This window comes from Myotis yumanensis, unplaced genomic scaffold, assembly GCF_028538775.1.
Source record: "Myotis yumanensis isolate MYYU_CA2020_CCGP unplaced genomic scaffold, mMyoYum1.0.hap1 SCAF_8, whole genome shotgun sequence".
NCBI classification, from domain to species: Eukaryota; Metazoa; Chordata; class Mammalia; order Chiroptera; family Vespertilionidae; genus Myotis; species Myotis yumanensis.
This window is the reverse complement of record NW_027223759.1, coordinates 84,443,008-84,458,324: the sequence shown is the minus strand read 5'-3', so window position 1 is coordinate 84,458,324 and position 15,317 is coordinate 84,443,008. Positions and strand designations below refer to the sequence as shown.

The 15,317-nt window shown below is 43.1% G+C and overlaps 1 protein-coding gene across 3 annotated transcripts in view; it reads left to right on the top strand.

Moving 5' to 3' along the window:
• Positions 1-15,317, top strand: part of CUNH2orf76 (chromosome unknown C2orf76 homolog) — a 76,518-nt gene that overhangs the window by 31,375 nt on the left and 29,826 nt on the right. For all 3 annotated transcript variants that reach the window (XM_070423128.1, XM_070423126.1, XM_070423127.1), the window contains 2 exons: positions 616-672; positions 1,767-1,911. In XM_070423128.1, coding sequence (XP_070279229.1) covers positions 1,779-1,911 — 133 coding nt within the window. In that variant the 5' untranslated portion in view covers positions 616-672; positions 1,767-1,778. The remainder of the gene's footprint in view (positions 1-615; positions 673-1,766; positions 1,912-15,317) is intronic.

Sequence of the window (15,317 nt, the reverse complement as noted above, 5' to 3'; positions counted from 1 at the left end):
TGTCTCTCTGCAGCTCTATTTCCATACTCTTTTGCATAGCTGATTACATTCAGTTTGAATTTTGCAGAGTAAGACAATCGCTTACCGGTATTTATCTTTCTATTTTTTGACATTTTTATGGGCTCTGAATGCTCCAGTCCCTGTTGTATCTGCACACTTTCCACCTCCACCTCCAATTACAGCATCAGCTGACATCAGTAACAATAAGGCTTGTGATTGGAGGAAGCCTATTTGACAAGGTATGGGCAGCTATGCACCTGCGCGGCTCCCTCCTCTGCTGACTTCATGTATAAGACATTGCTCGATTTTCAGTCTAAAGATTTTAGAAAAAAATAGCGTCTTATACATGCAAAAATACAGTAATTACCTCCTTTTCCACATAACAGCAGCTATGTTTTTTAACTGTATAAATGGTAGTATACTCTGATTCTTTGACTACCATTTTTTCATTCATAATATTTTTGAGGTTCACCTATGTTGAGGTATATAGTTCTAGTCCATTCATTTTTATTGCCTATACGATCCATGATTTACTTATCTGTTCTTCTCTTGATGGACATTTGTTTCCAGTTTTTATAATTAACAAATAATGTTACTATGAATGTTCTTTTACAGTTCTCCCTGTGCACATAGGTGGCGTACTACCTGCAAATGAAATCGCTAGATTGAAAGGTAAGTGTATCTTCAGCTGTACTAAGTATTGCCAACCATCTCCTAAAGTAGCAACCACTTGTGCTCCTTCACTGATTAAATTGTCATTGTTCTGCACCCTTGCTGACACTAGGATTGTCAGACTTTATGTCAGTTTGATGAGTGATATATCTCATTGTTATCTTTAATTCCCCTGATTACTAGTGAGATTGGACATCATTTCTTAGGTTCTACAGGTATTTTTTCTTAGCACTTGTATATTATGGCTGAAAGTTGTATATAAAGTTGAAAGTAGCATGAAGTGGTTACTACTAATTAGAAATGCACTGTAATTATATCATTAAATCATTGGCAACTTTGCAGATTTTTTTGGAGGAAATAATTCTGGTGATTTTCTGGTAGTATATTTGAGAGACCCTGACTTTGGAATTAAATTGGTGCTTGAATCCTGGCTTTTTGTTTAAACTTTATGACTTTGGGCAATTTGTAAAATCTGTCTGAGTCTGTTTTCTCATCCTTAAAATGAGTGTAATAATTTATGACTTGGTGATAGAATAAAATGCAATAACATTAACACCTGGCACATGGCCCTAGTACATGGTTTTAGGATGAAATAAAAACATTAAACAGTAATATGAGAGGTCGTTGATACTGTGGCATATAATTAAATCAACACTGAAACCTGGCAGCATTTATGAGATTAAGATGTGGTCTGCTGATAGTTGAACTGTTATAAACATACTTCATCTCAGGGCCAAGTGAGGAGACCCCTGGCATAGCAAATCCAAGGCAGCTGTGTGTATGCCAGGTATCTGCTTGTCCCCATACATGAACCCGAGTCTCCCCCGCCCCCCATGTCACTTGTGTTCATCTTCTGTGCCATCAGTTTTCTGCCAGTCAGACTTTCAGCAACTGTGACGAGGCCCTTCAGGTGACAGCGCGTAGGTGGGAGTAACCTTGGGACTCTCGTGGGTGCCCGAGAAGCAGCGTTGGTGTGGGGGCTGTGCCAGACAGTATGGGAGGGATGGTCTGGGTGCCAGAGAGCTGATGGCAGAAATGCAGGCCATAACTTTGAGTTGGTGTTATTTAGACTGTTCTTGTGTCTCTTGCCACAGGAGTTTTTTCACATGGCTTCCAAAGAAGTGACCATCACAGTTCGCCTCATTCGATCCTTTGAGCATCGGAACTTCAAACCTGTGGTATATCACGGAGTTAATTTCGACCAGACTGTAAAGGAATTTATAGTATTTCTGAAGCAAGGTATGAGACACCTTAGTCATTTTGTTTTATTAGTATTTTGAAAGAAAATAGTTGACTATTACACTGATAATAATCTTTTAAAAAATACTTTGAAAGGTATTAATGTAGGTGAGAAGCCAGGTGCTGGCCAGGCATATATGGTTCTCTCTCTCTCTCTCTCTCTCTCTCTCTCTCTCTCTCTCTCTTAAAATTAAAAACATTTAAGGTCCAGGTTTGCTTGTGATGGGCTTCTGTATTTAGGGGTTGATTAGTAAGGAAGTGTGTGAAGCTAATTTAGGATGAAAATACATTAAACAATAATATGAGAGGTTGTTGTTACTATGAGCTGAGTGCACAGAGGGCCTCCTGGGGAGCTGGTGGAAGGTGGCGGGCCTGATTCCACAGCCAGGAGGTCGTGAGAGCCGTGGGTCCTGTGGTCACGGAAGTGACCAGACTAGCTGGTGCTAGTTTGTCATTGCACGCTCCAAAACAGCGGACATGAAGTTCGTCTCCATTTTGATAGGCCCTTGATGGGTTTCTAACTTCTGTTTTTAATTGTTGAAGTTTTCCAGTCATCAGTATTTGATTAATTATCTACACTAATAAAAGAGAAACATGGTAATTGGCGTACGACCGCTACCCTTCCCATTGGCTAATCAGCGTATCCTTATGCAAATTAACTGTCAGCCAAGATGGCGGCCGGCAGCCAGGCAGCTGGAAGCTAACAGGAGGCTTGCTTGCTGTGGACTCCAACGTTCCCCACCGGCCTCTGAGCTTCAGTTGGAAACATAGTAACATTTATAGAAGATAAACAAAACTCCAGAAAGCTCCTGTCAGTCAGCCGGGATCTCAGAGCTGGAGTCGCAACATTGTTTCGAATACAGAAAACAAAGGCCAGAAACCTGCTTTCAGCCGAGCCTCAGAGAGAGAGCCGGCTCTCAGCTCCAGTGACAGCCATAGAAGGTAAATAAATGCCAGAATAAAAAAAAAAAGAAAAAAAGGAGAGGTTTGGAGCTTCAGTTGCCCGCCAGCCTGAAAACGGCCCTCAGCCCCTCACCCAGACTGGCCAGGCACCCCAGTGGGGACCCCCACCCTGAAGCAACAAGATGGCGGCTAATTTGCATACTGAAGGCAGGCGGCAGCAGGCAAGGCTGTCTGCGGTCTGGGACCCGGATCTGTGACCCTGCCGGGCGGGATCAGCGGAGCCTCGAGGCCTCCCGGCACCGGGATCAGCGTGACAGGGGGCAACGCCCAAACACCCTGATTGCCCTGCGGCTCTGTGTGTGACAGGGGGCAGCGCCCCAACCCCCTGATCAGCCCTGCGGCTCTGTGGGTGATAGAGGGCGGCGCCCCAACCCTGATTGCCCTGCGGCTCTGTGTGTGACAGTGGCGGCACCCCAACCCCCTGATTGCCCTGCAGCTCGGTGTGTGACAGTGGCGGCACCCCAACCCCCCCACGGGCCCTGCTCTATGTGAGACGGGGTAGAGCCATACCTCCCCATCGGCCCTGCCCTGAGTGTGACAGGGTGTGGCGCCTCAACTACCCCTCCTCCCCCCACGGGCCCTGCTCTGTATGTGACAGGGGGTGGTGCCCCAGCTCCCCTATTGGCCCTACTCTGTGCGTGACAGGGAGGAGCTCCTCAACCCCCTGATTGGCCCTGCTCTGTGTGTGACAGGGGGCAGCTCCCCAACCCCCTGATCAGCCCTGCTCTGTGCATGACAGGGGGGAGCTCCCAAAACCCCTGATTGACCCTGCTCTGTGCATGACAAGGGGGAGCTCCCCAAACCCCTGATGGGCCCTGCTCTGTGTGTGACAGGGGGCAGCGCCCCAACCCCCTGATCGGCCCTGCTCTGTGCGTGCAGGGGGCAGCGCCCCAACCCCCTGATCGGCCCTGCTCTGTGCATGGCAGGGGGGAGCTCCCAAAACCCCTGATTGACCCTGCTCTGTGCATGACAAGGGGGAGCTCCCCAAACCCCTGATGGGCCCTGCTCTGTGTGTGACAGGGGGCAGCGCCCCAACCCCCTGATCGGCCCTGCTCTGTGCGTGCAGGGGGCAGCGCCCCAACCCCCTGATCGGCCCTGCTCTGTGCGTGGCAGGGGGTGGCGCCGCAACTTCCCTATCGACCCTGCCTTGAGTGTGACAGCGGGCGGTGCCCCAACCCCCCAATCGGCCCTACCCTGAGTGTGACTAGGGGTGGCATCACAACCTCCCCATCCGCCCTGCTCTGTGCATGACAGGGGGCGGCGCCCCAACTCCCCAATCGGCCCTGCTCTGAGCCCGACCAGGGGCTGCACCTAGGGATTGGGCCTGCCCTCTGCCACCCAGGAACAGGCCTAAGCCAGCAGGTCATTATCTCCTGAGGGGTCCCAGACTGCGAGAGGGCACAGGATGGGCTGAGGGATCCCCTCTCCCCCCGAGTGCACAAATTTTTGTGCACCGGGCCTCTAGTTTAGAATAAGCTTTAATTATTTTAACTGAAGTGTAATTTATACATGGTATAATGTACAGATTTTAGCATGCTGGTCCATGAGTTTTGATAGAGGTATCACTTTATATGCAACTTTTTTTTTTTTTTTACTTTGGCGTAATTTCAGGCACAGCAATGTTGTAAAAAGAGGACAAAGAATTTCTGGATGCTCTTTACACAGATTTCCAAATGTGAACATATTGTCACATTTGTTTTCTTCCACCCCTTTTTTCTTCCCCCTTTTATCTCTTACTCTCCTTACTGCCCCTCCCAGATTTTTCTTTCTGAATCACTTAGAAGTATGTGGCTGACATGATTCCCCTTTATCTCTAAATATATCAGTGTGTACTAGTATTTCCTAACATCAAGGAATTCTCTTGCACAATGACAGTACAGTGATGAAAATCAGGAACTGATTAGAAAAAATGCTATTACATAATTGACAGATCTTACTGAGATTTTAATTTTTCCAACAAGGTCTTTCTGTAACAAAAGAAAATTCAAATCATGTTACATTCAATACCTTTAACCTGAAATTCATTTCTTTAATCTGGAGTCTTTTATTGTATTTTATCACATTGGCAAGTTTGAATAGTACAGGCTAGTTATTCTATAGAATGTCCCTCAGTTAGGTTTTTCTGATATTTTCTCATGATTAGATTTAGGTTATGCCTTTTGGCAAAGAACTTACAGAAGTGATGCTGACGTCACCAGGAGGCTCTGCTGTCCATGAGCCCCATTACTGGCAACAGTAACTTTGATTGGCTCAGGTGGTGTCTGCCAGTTTCTGTTCTGCAAATTTTAATTGTAATTAAAAAGTAAGTTATGGAGGTATATTCTGAGACTATGTATGTGAACGTCCTGTTACTTCTCAAAATTTCATCCACTAGTTTAGAATTCTTTGATGATTCCTGCCTGAATCAATTATTATTATGATGATTGGTAAGTGGTGATTTTTCGTATTCCATCATTCCTGATACCTATAATAGTTGTTTTTGTACAGTAAGGAAGAGCTTTCTGCCTCACTCCACAGCATTTACTTAATCATTTGTTTATATAATTGTGGAATAATGGATTCTTACTTTATTGAAGGGATTATAATTTTTTACTATCATTGTTTATTTTGATGCTCTAATTATTCCTGTTTTGGCCCATGGTAGCTTCTTAAATATGGCTCCCTGTCCTTTTAACATGACCCCAGTATTCTTTGAGCACTTTCTTACTTTTTGGTAGAGTAAGACGTTCTAGACTTGTCTTATTCTTTCCCTGCCCCAGCCCTAGGATCAGCCATTTCTCTGAGGAGCTCTGATCCCATTACAGAGAATGGTACTGGGAAACCAAGATCTTTTTTTTTTTTTTTTTTTTTTTTTTTTTTTCACAGAGAGGAAGGAAGAGGGATAGAGAGTTAGAAACATCGATGAGAGAGAAATATCGATCAGCTGCCTCCTGCACACTCCCTACTGGGTATGTGCCCGCAACCAAGGTACATGCCCTTGACTAGAATCGAACCTGGGACCCTTGAGTCCGCAGGCTGACGCTCTAACCAGTGAGCCAAACCGGTTAGGGCAGGAAACCAAGATCTTGATTTATACATATATGTGCAATGTAAGTGTGTATAGCTGTCTTTTTTAAATGTTGTCAATTCTTGACATTTACTTCTTGACTTTGTAAATTTTCTAAACTCTTTTTCCTCACTTAAAAAATGTTTTTATTTCAGAGAGAGGAAGGGAAAGGGAGAGAGATAGAATCATCACTGATGAAAGACAATCATTGATAGGCTGCCTCCTGCTCACCTCCTACTGGGGATCAAGCCCACAACCCAAGCATGTGCCCTGACTGGGAATCATACTGTGACCTCTTGGTTCATGGGTTGATGCTTAACCACTGAGCAACATCAGCTGGGCCTCCCTTAATTTTTTTTCCTGTCTAATTTTGAGTAGTTTTATGATCAGTATTACCTGAGTAAGGAGTAGGTAAGTTATGTAGACCCACAGAGAAGACGGACTAGTCAACTTGGTGGTAATGATAAAATATTTCATAAGAACATAATTATTCCTTAAAGTAACTCTAGGCTTATTGGAGTATATAGATATATTTATTGCTGTGTTCTTTTTAGAGGGAGATTGAGAGTTGGTACTAAGATACTGACAACTATCAAGTGTCCGCTTTCGAAAGGATATCACCAAAAGCATGTTCATGAAATAGAAACAAATCCTACATTTTTATTTTAGTATCTGTGTGTTATGGGTTACAGTGTCTCAGTGTTGATACAGTGAGTGCTATGAGGCCCTTGGTACAGGACAGAATAGGTTGTTCTTGAAGTCCTCAAGCATAAAGTGTAAGCTTCAAGCTGTTACAGTGGCGGGAAGATGTGTTCTTCCCAGGGTCACTGTGTTCTGTCCTTCCCAGGACCTAACGCCTACCCATTAGAGCAGCGGGCGGATCGCAGCTAGAGGCTCAGCTGTGCCCACTCACGTCTTTCACCTGTGTTAGCAATGATTTAACCCTGGCATGTGGGAAGTGTGTTCCACTGACTCTAAGGTAGTGGTTCTCAACCTTCCTAATGCTGCGACCCTTTAATACAGTTCCTCATGTTGTGATGACCCCCAACCATAAAATTATTTTCGTTGCTACTTCATAACTGTAATTTTGCTACTATTATGAATCGTAATGTAAATATCTGATATGCAGGATGTATTTTCATCATTACAAATTGAACATAATGAAAGGATAGTGATTAATCACAAAAACAATATGTAGTTATATATGTGTTTTCTGATGGTCTTAGGCGACCCCTGTGAAAGGGTTGTTCAACCCCCAAAGGGTTCGCAACCCACAGGTTGGCGACCCACAGGTTGAGAACCGCTGCTCTAAGGGGAACTTTTGGGGTACAGATGTTTTTGAGTTCTGGGATGTGTGCCCAGGCCTACACATCCTTGTCATTTGATTGGGGTGCTGTGTTGCTCTGAAAGGTTGCTGTACCACATCTTTACCTTTTATGAATTGTGTGCATACAAAGACCAAGGAATTTCATACTGAGGAGTTTTTGAAGTAATTGTGAAATTAGTATGTATTAGCTACAGTGCTAAGAACTAGGTTATCTCATTTTATCCTCACACATCCCTCTGCATTAGGGAGTTATTCCCCATTTATGGGTGAAGAAACTAAGGAATGGAGAGATTAAGAAACTTGCCTGAGTCCTAGCTTGTTTGGCTCAGTGGCTAGAGCGTCGGCCTGCAGACTGAAGGGTCCCGGGTTCCATTCCAGTCAAGGGCACATTCCTGGGTTGCAGGCTCAATCCCCAGTAGGGACCATGCAGGAGGCAGTCGGTCAGTGATTCTATCTCATCATTGATGTTTCTATTCTCTCTCCCTCTCCCTTCCTCTCTGAAATCAATAAAAATATGTGAAAAAAAAACCACTTGCCTAAGATACATGACTATCCAAAGGCAAAGCTGCAGTTCACCCCAGCAGTTTAGCCATACAGCCTGTACTCTGAAACACTGCACCCCTTGCTCTTCTCTACGGCCTCCCTTGCTTCAGTAGGATCATTAAAACAAGTGGATTCACAAGTGCTCTAGTGTTTCTCATCTGAGAGCTAGAAGGATGGTTTGACATTGTGGCATAGTGAATTTACCCACAGATACAGTGTTCACTGTGATGAATGATCTTTTGGGGGTTATTTTAGATTCCTTCTTGCCTTTCTGAATATTATTTTCATTTTTAAAATCTTTATCATTGAGAGTATTAGAGATGTCTAACCCCTTTTTCCCACCCCCTTGCCCTCCTCCACCCAGATCCTGCCCCACCCCAGGCCTTCACCACCCTATTGTTTGTGTCCATGGGTAATGTATATATGCATATAAGTTTTTTTGTTAATCTCTTCCCACCCACCCTCTTCCCCCTTCAGTCTGAGATTCATCAGTCTGTTCCATGTTTCCATGCCTCTGGTTCTATTTTATTCATCAGTTTATTTTGTTCATTACATTCCTTGTTCATTTATTTTGATTTTTATATTCAGTTATTGATATGTATTTATTGTCATTTTATTGTTCATATTTTTAATCAGTTTTTCTTCGTCTTCATCTTCGTCTTCATCTTCGTCTTCGTCTTTGTCTTCTCCTTTCTCCCTTCAACATTTCATGTAATACTGGTTTGGTGGTGATGAACTCCTTTAGCTTTTTCTTGTCTGTGAAGTGCTTTATCTGATCGTCAATTCTAAATGATAGCTTTGCTATCATTGTAGTTCCTTGCTTTTCATAACTTTGAATATTTCTTGCTACTCCCTTCTGGCCTGCAAAGTTTCTGTTGGGAAATCAACTGACAGACTTAAGGGAGCTCTCATGTAGTTAACTTACTCCTTTTCTCTTGCTGCATTTAAGATTCTCTCTTTGTCAGGGGAGTTTTACCAAACTTTCAAGGAAGAACTAAAGCCTATCCTCCTCAGATTACTACAAAAAGTTCAAGAGGATGGAACACTTCCAAGCACATTCTATGAAGCCAGCATCACCCTAATACCAAAACCAGGTAAAGACAACACAATGAAAGAGAATTACAGGCCAATATCCCTCATGAACATAGATGCCAAAATCCTCAACAAAATCTTAGCAAATCGGATCCAGCAGTACATCAGAAGGATCATACACCATGACCAAGTAGGATTTATCCCAGGGATGCAAGGATGGTACAACATCCGTAAATCAATAAACGTGATACATCACATAAACAAATTGAAAGAAAAAAACCACATGGTCATATCAATTGATGCAGAAAAAGCATTCGACAAAATCCAACACCCATTTTTGATAAAAACTCTCAGCAAGGTAGGAATAGAAGGATCATACCTCAACATAATAAAAGCCATATATGACAGGCCCACAGCCAACATCATACTCAATGGACAAAAACTAACACCATTTCCCCTAAGAACAGGAACAAGACAGGGATGCCCACTCTCACCACTCCTGTTCAACATAGTCCTGGAAGTATTAGCCATTGCAATTAGACAAGAAGAAGAAATAAAAGGCATCCAAATTGGAAAAGAGGAAGTAAAACTGTCCTTATTTGCAGACGACATGATATTATACATACAAAACCCTAGAGACTCCATCAAAAAACTACTAGACTTAATACATGAATTTGGCAATGTAGCAGGATACAAAATTAACCCCAAGAAATCTGAGGCATTTCTATACACCAATAGTGAACTTTTAGAAAGAGAGATTATAAAAACAATCCCATTTACCATCGCACCAAAAAAATTAAGATACCTAGGAATAAACTTAACTAAAGAGGTAAAAGACCTCTACTCAGAAAACTACAGGACGTTGAAAAAAGAGATAGAGGAAGACATAAAGAGATGGAAGAACATACCATGTTCTTCGATTGGTAGAATCAACATCATTAAAATGTCCATACTACCCAAAGCAATCTATAAATTCAACGCACTTCCCATTAAAATACCAATGGCCTTCTTCAAAGATCTAGAACGAACTCTCCAAAAATTCATCTGGAATAAAAAAAGACCCCGAATAGCTGCAATGATCCTGAGAAAGAACAAAGTAGGTGGGATCTCAATGCCACATATCAAGCTGTATTACAAAGCCACTGTTCTCAAAACTGCCTGGTACTGGCACAAGAACAGACATATAGATCAATGGAATAGAATAGAGAGTCCAGAAATTAGCCCGAACCAATATGCTCAATTAATTTTTGACAAAGGAGGCATGAACATACAATGGAGCCAAGATAGTCTCTTCAATAAATGGTGTTGGGAAAATTGGACAGATATATGCAAGAAAATGAAACTAGACCACCAACTTACACCATACACAAGAATAAACTCAAAATGGATAAAGGACTTAAATGTACGACAGGAAACCATAAAAATTCTAGAAGAATACAAAGGCAACAAAATCTCAGACATATGCCAAAGCAATTTCTTCACTGATACAGCTCCTAGGGCAGTTGAAACTAAAGAGAAAATGAACAAATGGGACTACATCAAAATAAAAAGCTTCTGCACAGCAAAAGAAACCATCAACAAAACAACAAGAAAACCCACTGCGTGGGAAAACATATTTGCCAACGTCATATCTGATAAGGGCTTAATCTCCAAAATTTATAGGGAACTCATACAACTTAACAAAAAGAAGATAAACAATCCAATCAAAAAATGGGCAAAGGATCTAAATAGACACCTTTCAAAAGAGGACATTCAGAAAGCCAAGAGACATATGAAAACATGCTCAAAGTCACTAATCATCCGAAAGATGCAAATCAAAACAACAATGAGGTACCATCTCACACCTGTCAGAATGGCCATCATCAACAAATCAACAAACGACAAGTGCTGGAGAGGGTGTGGAGAAAAAGGAACACTTGTGCACTGCTGGTGGGAATGCCGACTGGTGCAGCCACTATGGAAGGCAGTATGGAGGTTCCTCAAAAAATTGGAAATGGAACTCCCATTTGACCCTGTGATCCCAGTTCTAGGAATATATCCCAAGAAACCAGAAACACCAATCAGAAAGGATATATGCACCCCTATGTTCATAGCAGCACAATTCACCATAGCTAAGATCTGGAAACAGCCTAAGTGTCCATCAGTAGATGAATGGATTAGAAAACAGTGGTACATCTACACGATGGAATACTATGCTGCTGTAAAAAAGAAGGAACTCTTACCATTTGCAACAGCATGGATGGAGCTGGAGAGCATTATGCTAAGTGAAACAAGCCAGTCAATGAAGGAAAAATACCACATGATCTCACTCATTCATGGATAATAAAGACCATTACAAACTTTTGAACAATAATAGATACAGAGGCAGAGCTGCCTCAAACTGACTGTCAAACTGCAGTGGGAAGGCCAGGGAGGGTTGGGGGACAGGAGGGAGGGGAGTAAGAGATCAACCGAAGGACTTGTATGCATCCATATAAGCATAACTAATGGACATAAGACACTGGGGGCTAAGGGAGGGCAGGGGTTTGTCAAGGGCGGGGGGGAAAAAAGGACACTTATGTAATACCCTTTGTAATACTTTTAGCGAAAAAAAAAAAAGATTCTCTCTTTGTCTTTAACCTTTGACATTTTAATTATGATGTGTCTGGGTGTGGGCCTCTATGGGCTCATCTTGTTTACGACTCTCTGTGCTTCTTGAACTTGTAAGTCTATTTCTTTCACCAGGGAGGGGAGTTTTCTGTCATTATTTCTTCAAGTAGGTTTTCAATTTCTTGCTCCCTCTCTTCTTCCTGCACCCCCATGGTGTGAATGTTGGTATGCTTGAAGTATTTGTCTTTCTCTTTCTGACTTAATTTCCCCTAGCAGTATACCTTTAATGTCTATCCATGTTGGTTCTTTTAAAAATATATTTTATTGATTTTTTACAGAGAGGAAGGGAGAGGGATAGAGAGCTAGAAACATCGATGAGAGAGAAACACCGATCAGCTGCCTCCTGCACACCTCCTACTGGGGATGTGCGCGCAACCAAGGTACATGCCCTTGACCGGAATCGAACCCGGGACCTTTCAGTCCGCAGGCCGACGCTCTATCCACTGAGCCAAACCGGTTAGGGCTATCCATGTTTTTATTTATTTATTTATTTATTTTAAATATATTTTATTGAGTTTTTACAGAGAGGAAGGGAGAGGGATAGAGAGCTAGAAACATCGATGAGAGAGAAACACCGATCAGCTGCCTCCTGCACACCTCCTACTGGGGATGTGCCCGCAACCAAGGTACATGCCCTTGACCGGAATCGAACCTGGGACCTTTCAGTCCGCAGGCCGACGCTCTATCCACTGAGCCAAACCGGTTAGGCATATCCATGTTGTTTTAAATGGAAATATTTTATACTTTTTATGGCTGAGTAATATTCCATTGCATATCTTTACACATCTTTATCCATTCATCCATTGATAGACACTTATGTTATTTCAGTATCTTGGCTATTGTAAATAATGCTGCAGTGAATAAGGGATACGTACATCTTTTTGAATTAGTGTTTTTGTATTCTTTGAATAAATACGCAGAAGTGGGATAGCTGGATCACATGGTAGTTTTATATTCTTAACTTTTTGAAGAATCTTTATACTGTTTTCCATAGTGGCTGCACTAATTTACAATCCCACCAGCAGTGCACTAGGGTTTTCTTTTCTCCACCTCCTCTCCAACACTGTTATTTCTTGTCTTTTTGATAATAGCTATTCTAACAAGTGTGAGGTCATATCTCATTGTGGTTTGGTTTGCATTTCTCTAATAATTAGTGATGTTGAACATCTTTTCATGTGCCTCTTGGTCATCTGTATGTCTTCTTTGGAAAAATACTTATTTAGCTCCTCAGCTCACTTTTTATTTTTTAAATGTTTTTATTGATTTTTTTTAGAGTAAGAGGAAGGGAGAGGGGAAGAGAGAGAGAGAAACATCAATTGCTGTCTCCTGCACACCTGTACCGAGGATCGAGTGTACAACCCAGGCATGTGCCCTGACCGTGAATCCAACCTCTGGGTGCATGAAACAATGCTCAGCCAGCTGAGCCACATCAGCCAGGGCTCTGCTTGCTTGCTTGTTTGTTTATCCTCACTGGAGGATATTTTTTCCATTGATTTTCAGAGAGAGTGGAAAAGAGGGGGAAGGGAGAGAAAGAGAGAAACAGCGATGTGGAGACACATCGATTGGTTGCTGCCCAGAATGGGGCCAGGGATCAAACCTGCAACCCAGGTACGTGCCTGTGACCGGAATTGAACCCATCCCCCTTTGGTGCACAGACCAGTGTTCTAACCATAGATCAGCACTAGCCAAGGGTCTGCCCACTTTTTAAATTGGGTTGTTTGCTTCCTTTTGTTGTTGAGTTGTCTGAGTTCTTTATATATTTTGAATTTTTAGCCCTCTATTATACACCTGAGGCTCGGTGCACGGATTCATGCACTGGTTGGGTCCCTCAGCCAGTGCCCTCTCGCAATCCGGGACCCCTCAGTGGATATAGTAGTGCGTGAAGTGGCAGGCAGCTGGGGAGGAGCCTGGTCCTCCCTCTATGCTGCTCCTGCTCATCCTGGTCGCCCTGCGCCTGCCGCCGCTGCCATTCAGTAGCGCTGCCATGGAGGCAGGACAGGTTTGCACTGCGCAGCTGCACTCGCCAGCTGTGAGCCTGGTGTCTGGCGCCCATTGGTCAGCTGAACAGCACTGCCGCTGTGGGAGCACACTGACCACCAGGGGAGCAGCTCCTGCGTTGAGCGTCTGTCCCCTGGTGGCCAGTGTGCATCATAGCGACCAGTCGACCGGCTGTTTGGCCGTTTGGTCACTTAGGCTTTATATATATAGACTAGAGGCCCAGTGCACAAAATTCATGCACGGGGGATGGGGGGTCCCTTCAACCCAGCCTGCACCCTCTGCAATCTGAGACCCCTTGTGGGATATCTGACTGCCGGATTAGGCCCGATCCTAGGACATCCCTCTCACAATCTGGGACTGCTGGTCCTAACTGCTCACCTGCCAGCCTGATCACCCCTAACCACCTCTGCCTGCTGGCCTGATTGCCCATAACTGCCCCCCCCCCCCCCCCGCTGGCCTGGTCGCCCCCAACTGCCCCCCCCCCCCCGGCCTGGTTGCCCCTTACTGCCCCCCCCCCACCAGCCTCGTTGCCCCTTACTCACCCCCCCCCACCCCCCCGCCAGCCTGGTCGCCCCCAACTGCCTCCCCTGCTGGCCTGGTTGCCCCATGCAGCCTGCTGTTAAGTTGTTTGGTCGCCCCTCACTAACCCCCCTGCCAGCCTGGTCGCCCCACGCAGCCTGCTGTTCAATCATTTGGTTGTTCCTCACTAACCCCCCCTGCCAGCCTTGTCGCCCCACACAGCCTGCTGTTTGGTCATCCCTCCGTTTTTTTTCGGTCATGACAGCCCCTGGCTTTTTATATATTAGGGCAGATTTGCAAATATCTTCATTCAGTAAGTTGCCTTTTCATTTTGATGATGGGTTTTATTGCTCTGGAGAAGCCTTTTAGTTTTATGTAGTCCCATTTGTTTATTTCTGCTTTTGTTTTCCTTGCTTTTGGAGTCAGATCTACAAACACATCACTAAGACTGATGTCAGGGAGCTTTCTACGTATGTTTTCTTTGAGGAATTTTAGGTTTTAACTCTTACATTCAAATCTTTAATCCATTTTGAGTTAATTTTTGTGTATGATTTAGGATAGTGGTCTACTTTCGATAGTGGTCTTTTCTTTCTTTCTTTCTTTCTTTCTTTCTTTCTTTCTTTCTTTCTTTCTTTCTTTCTTTCTTTCTTTTCTTTCTTTCTTCCTTTTCTTTCTTTCTTTCTTTTCTTTCCTTCTTTTCTTTCCTTCCTTTTCTTTTGCATGTGACTGTCAGTTTTCCCAGCACCATTTATTAAAGAGACTTTCCTTTCTCCATTGTATGTTCTTGGCTTCTTTGTCATTTGTTAATTGTCCATATATGTGTGGGTTTATTTCCAGGCTCTCAATTCTGTTTCAACTTTTGTGTGTCTGTTTTTGTTTTAATATCATACTGTTTTGATTATTATAACTTTGTAGTATAATTTGAAATTAGAAGGGTGATACTACCAAATTTGTTCTCAAGATTGCTTTAGCTATTTTGGATCTTTTGTGGTTCTCTACAGATTCTAGAATTATTTGCTCAAGTTCTATGAAATAGGCCATTGAAAGTTTGATAGGATTGCATTGACTATAGATTTCTTTGGATAGTATGGACATTTTAATAATATTAATTCTTTCAATTCATGAGCATGGAATATTTTTTCATTTATTAGTGTCTTCAATTTCTTTCATCAATATTTCATAGTTTTCAGTGTATAGATTTTTTTACCTCCTTTGTTAAATTTATTTCTAGTATTTTATTCTTTTTGATGTAATTGTGAGTGGGTTTGTTTCTTAATTTTTCTTTCCAATAGTTTGTTATTTGTGTATAGAAACACCACAGATTTATGT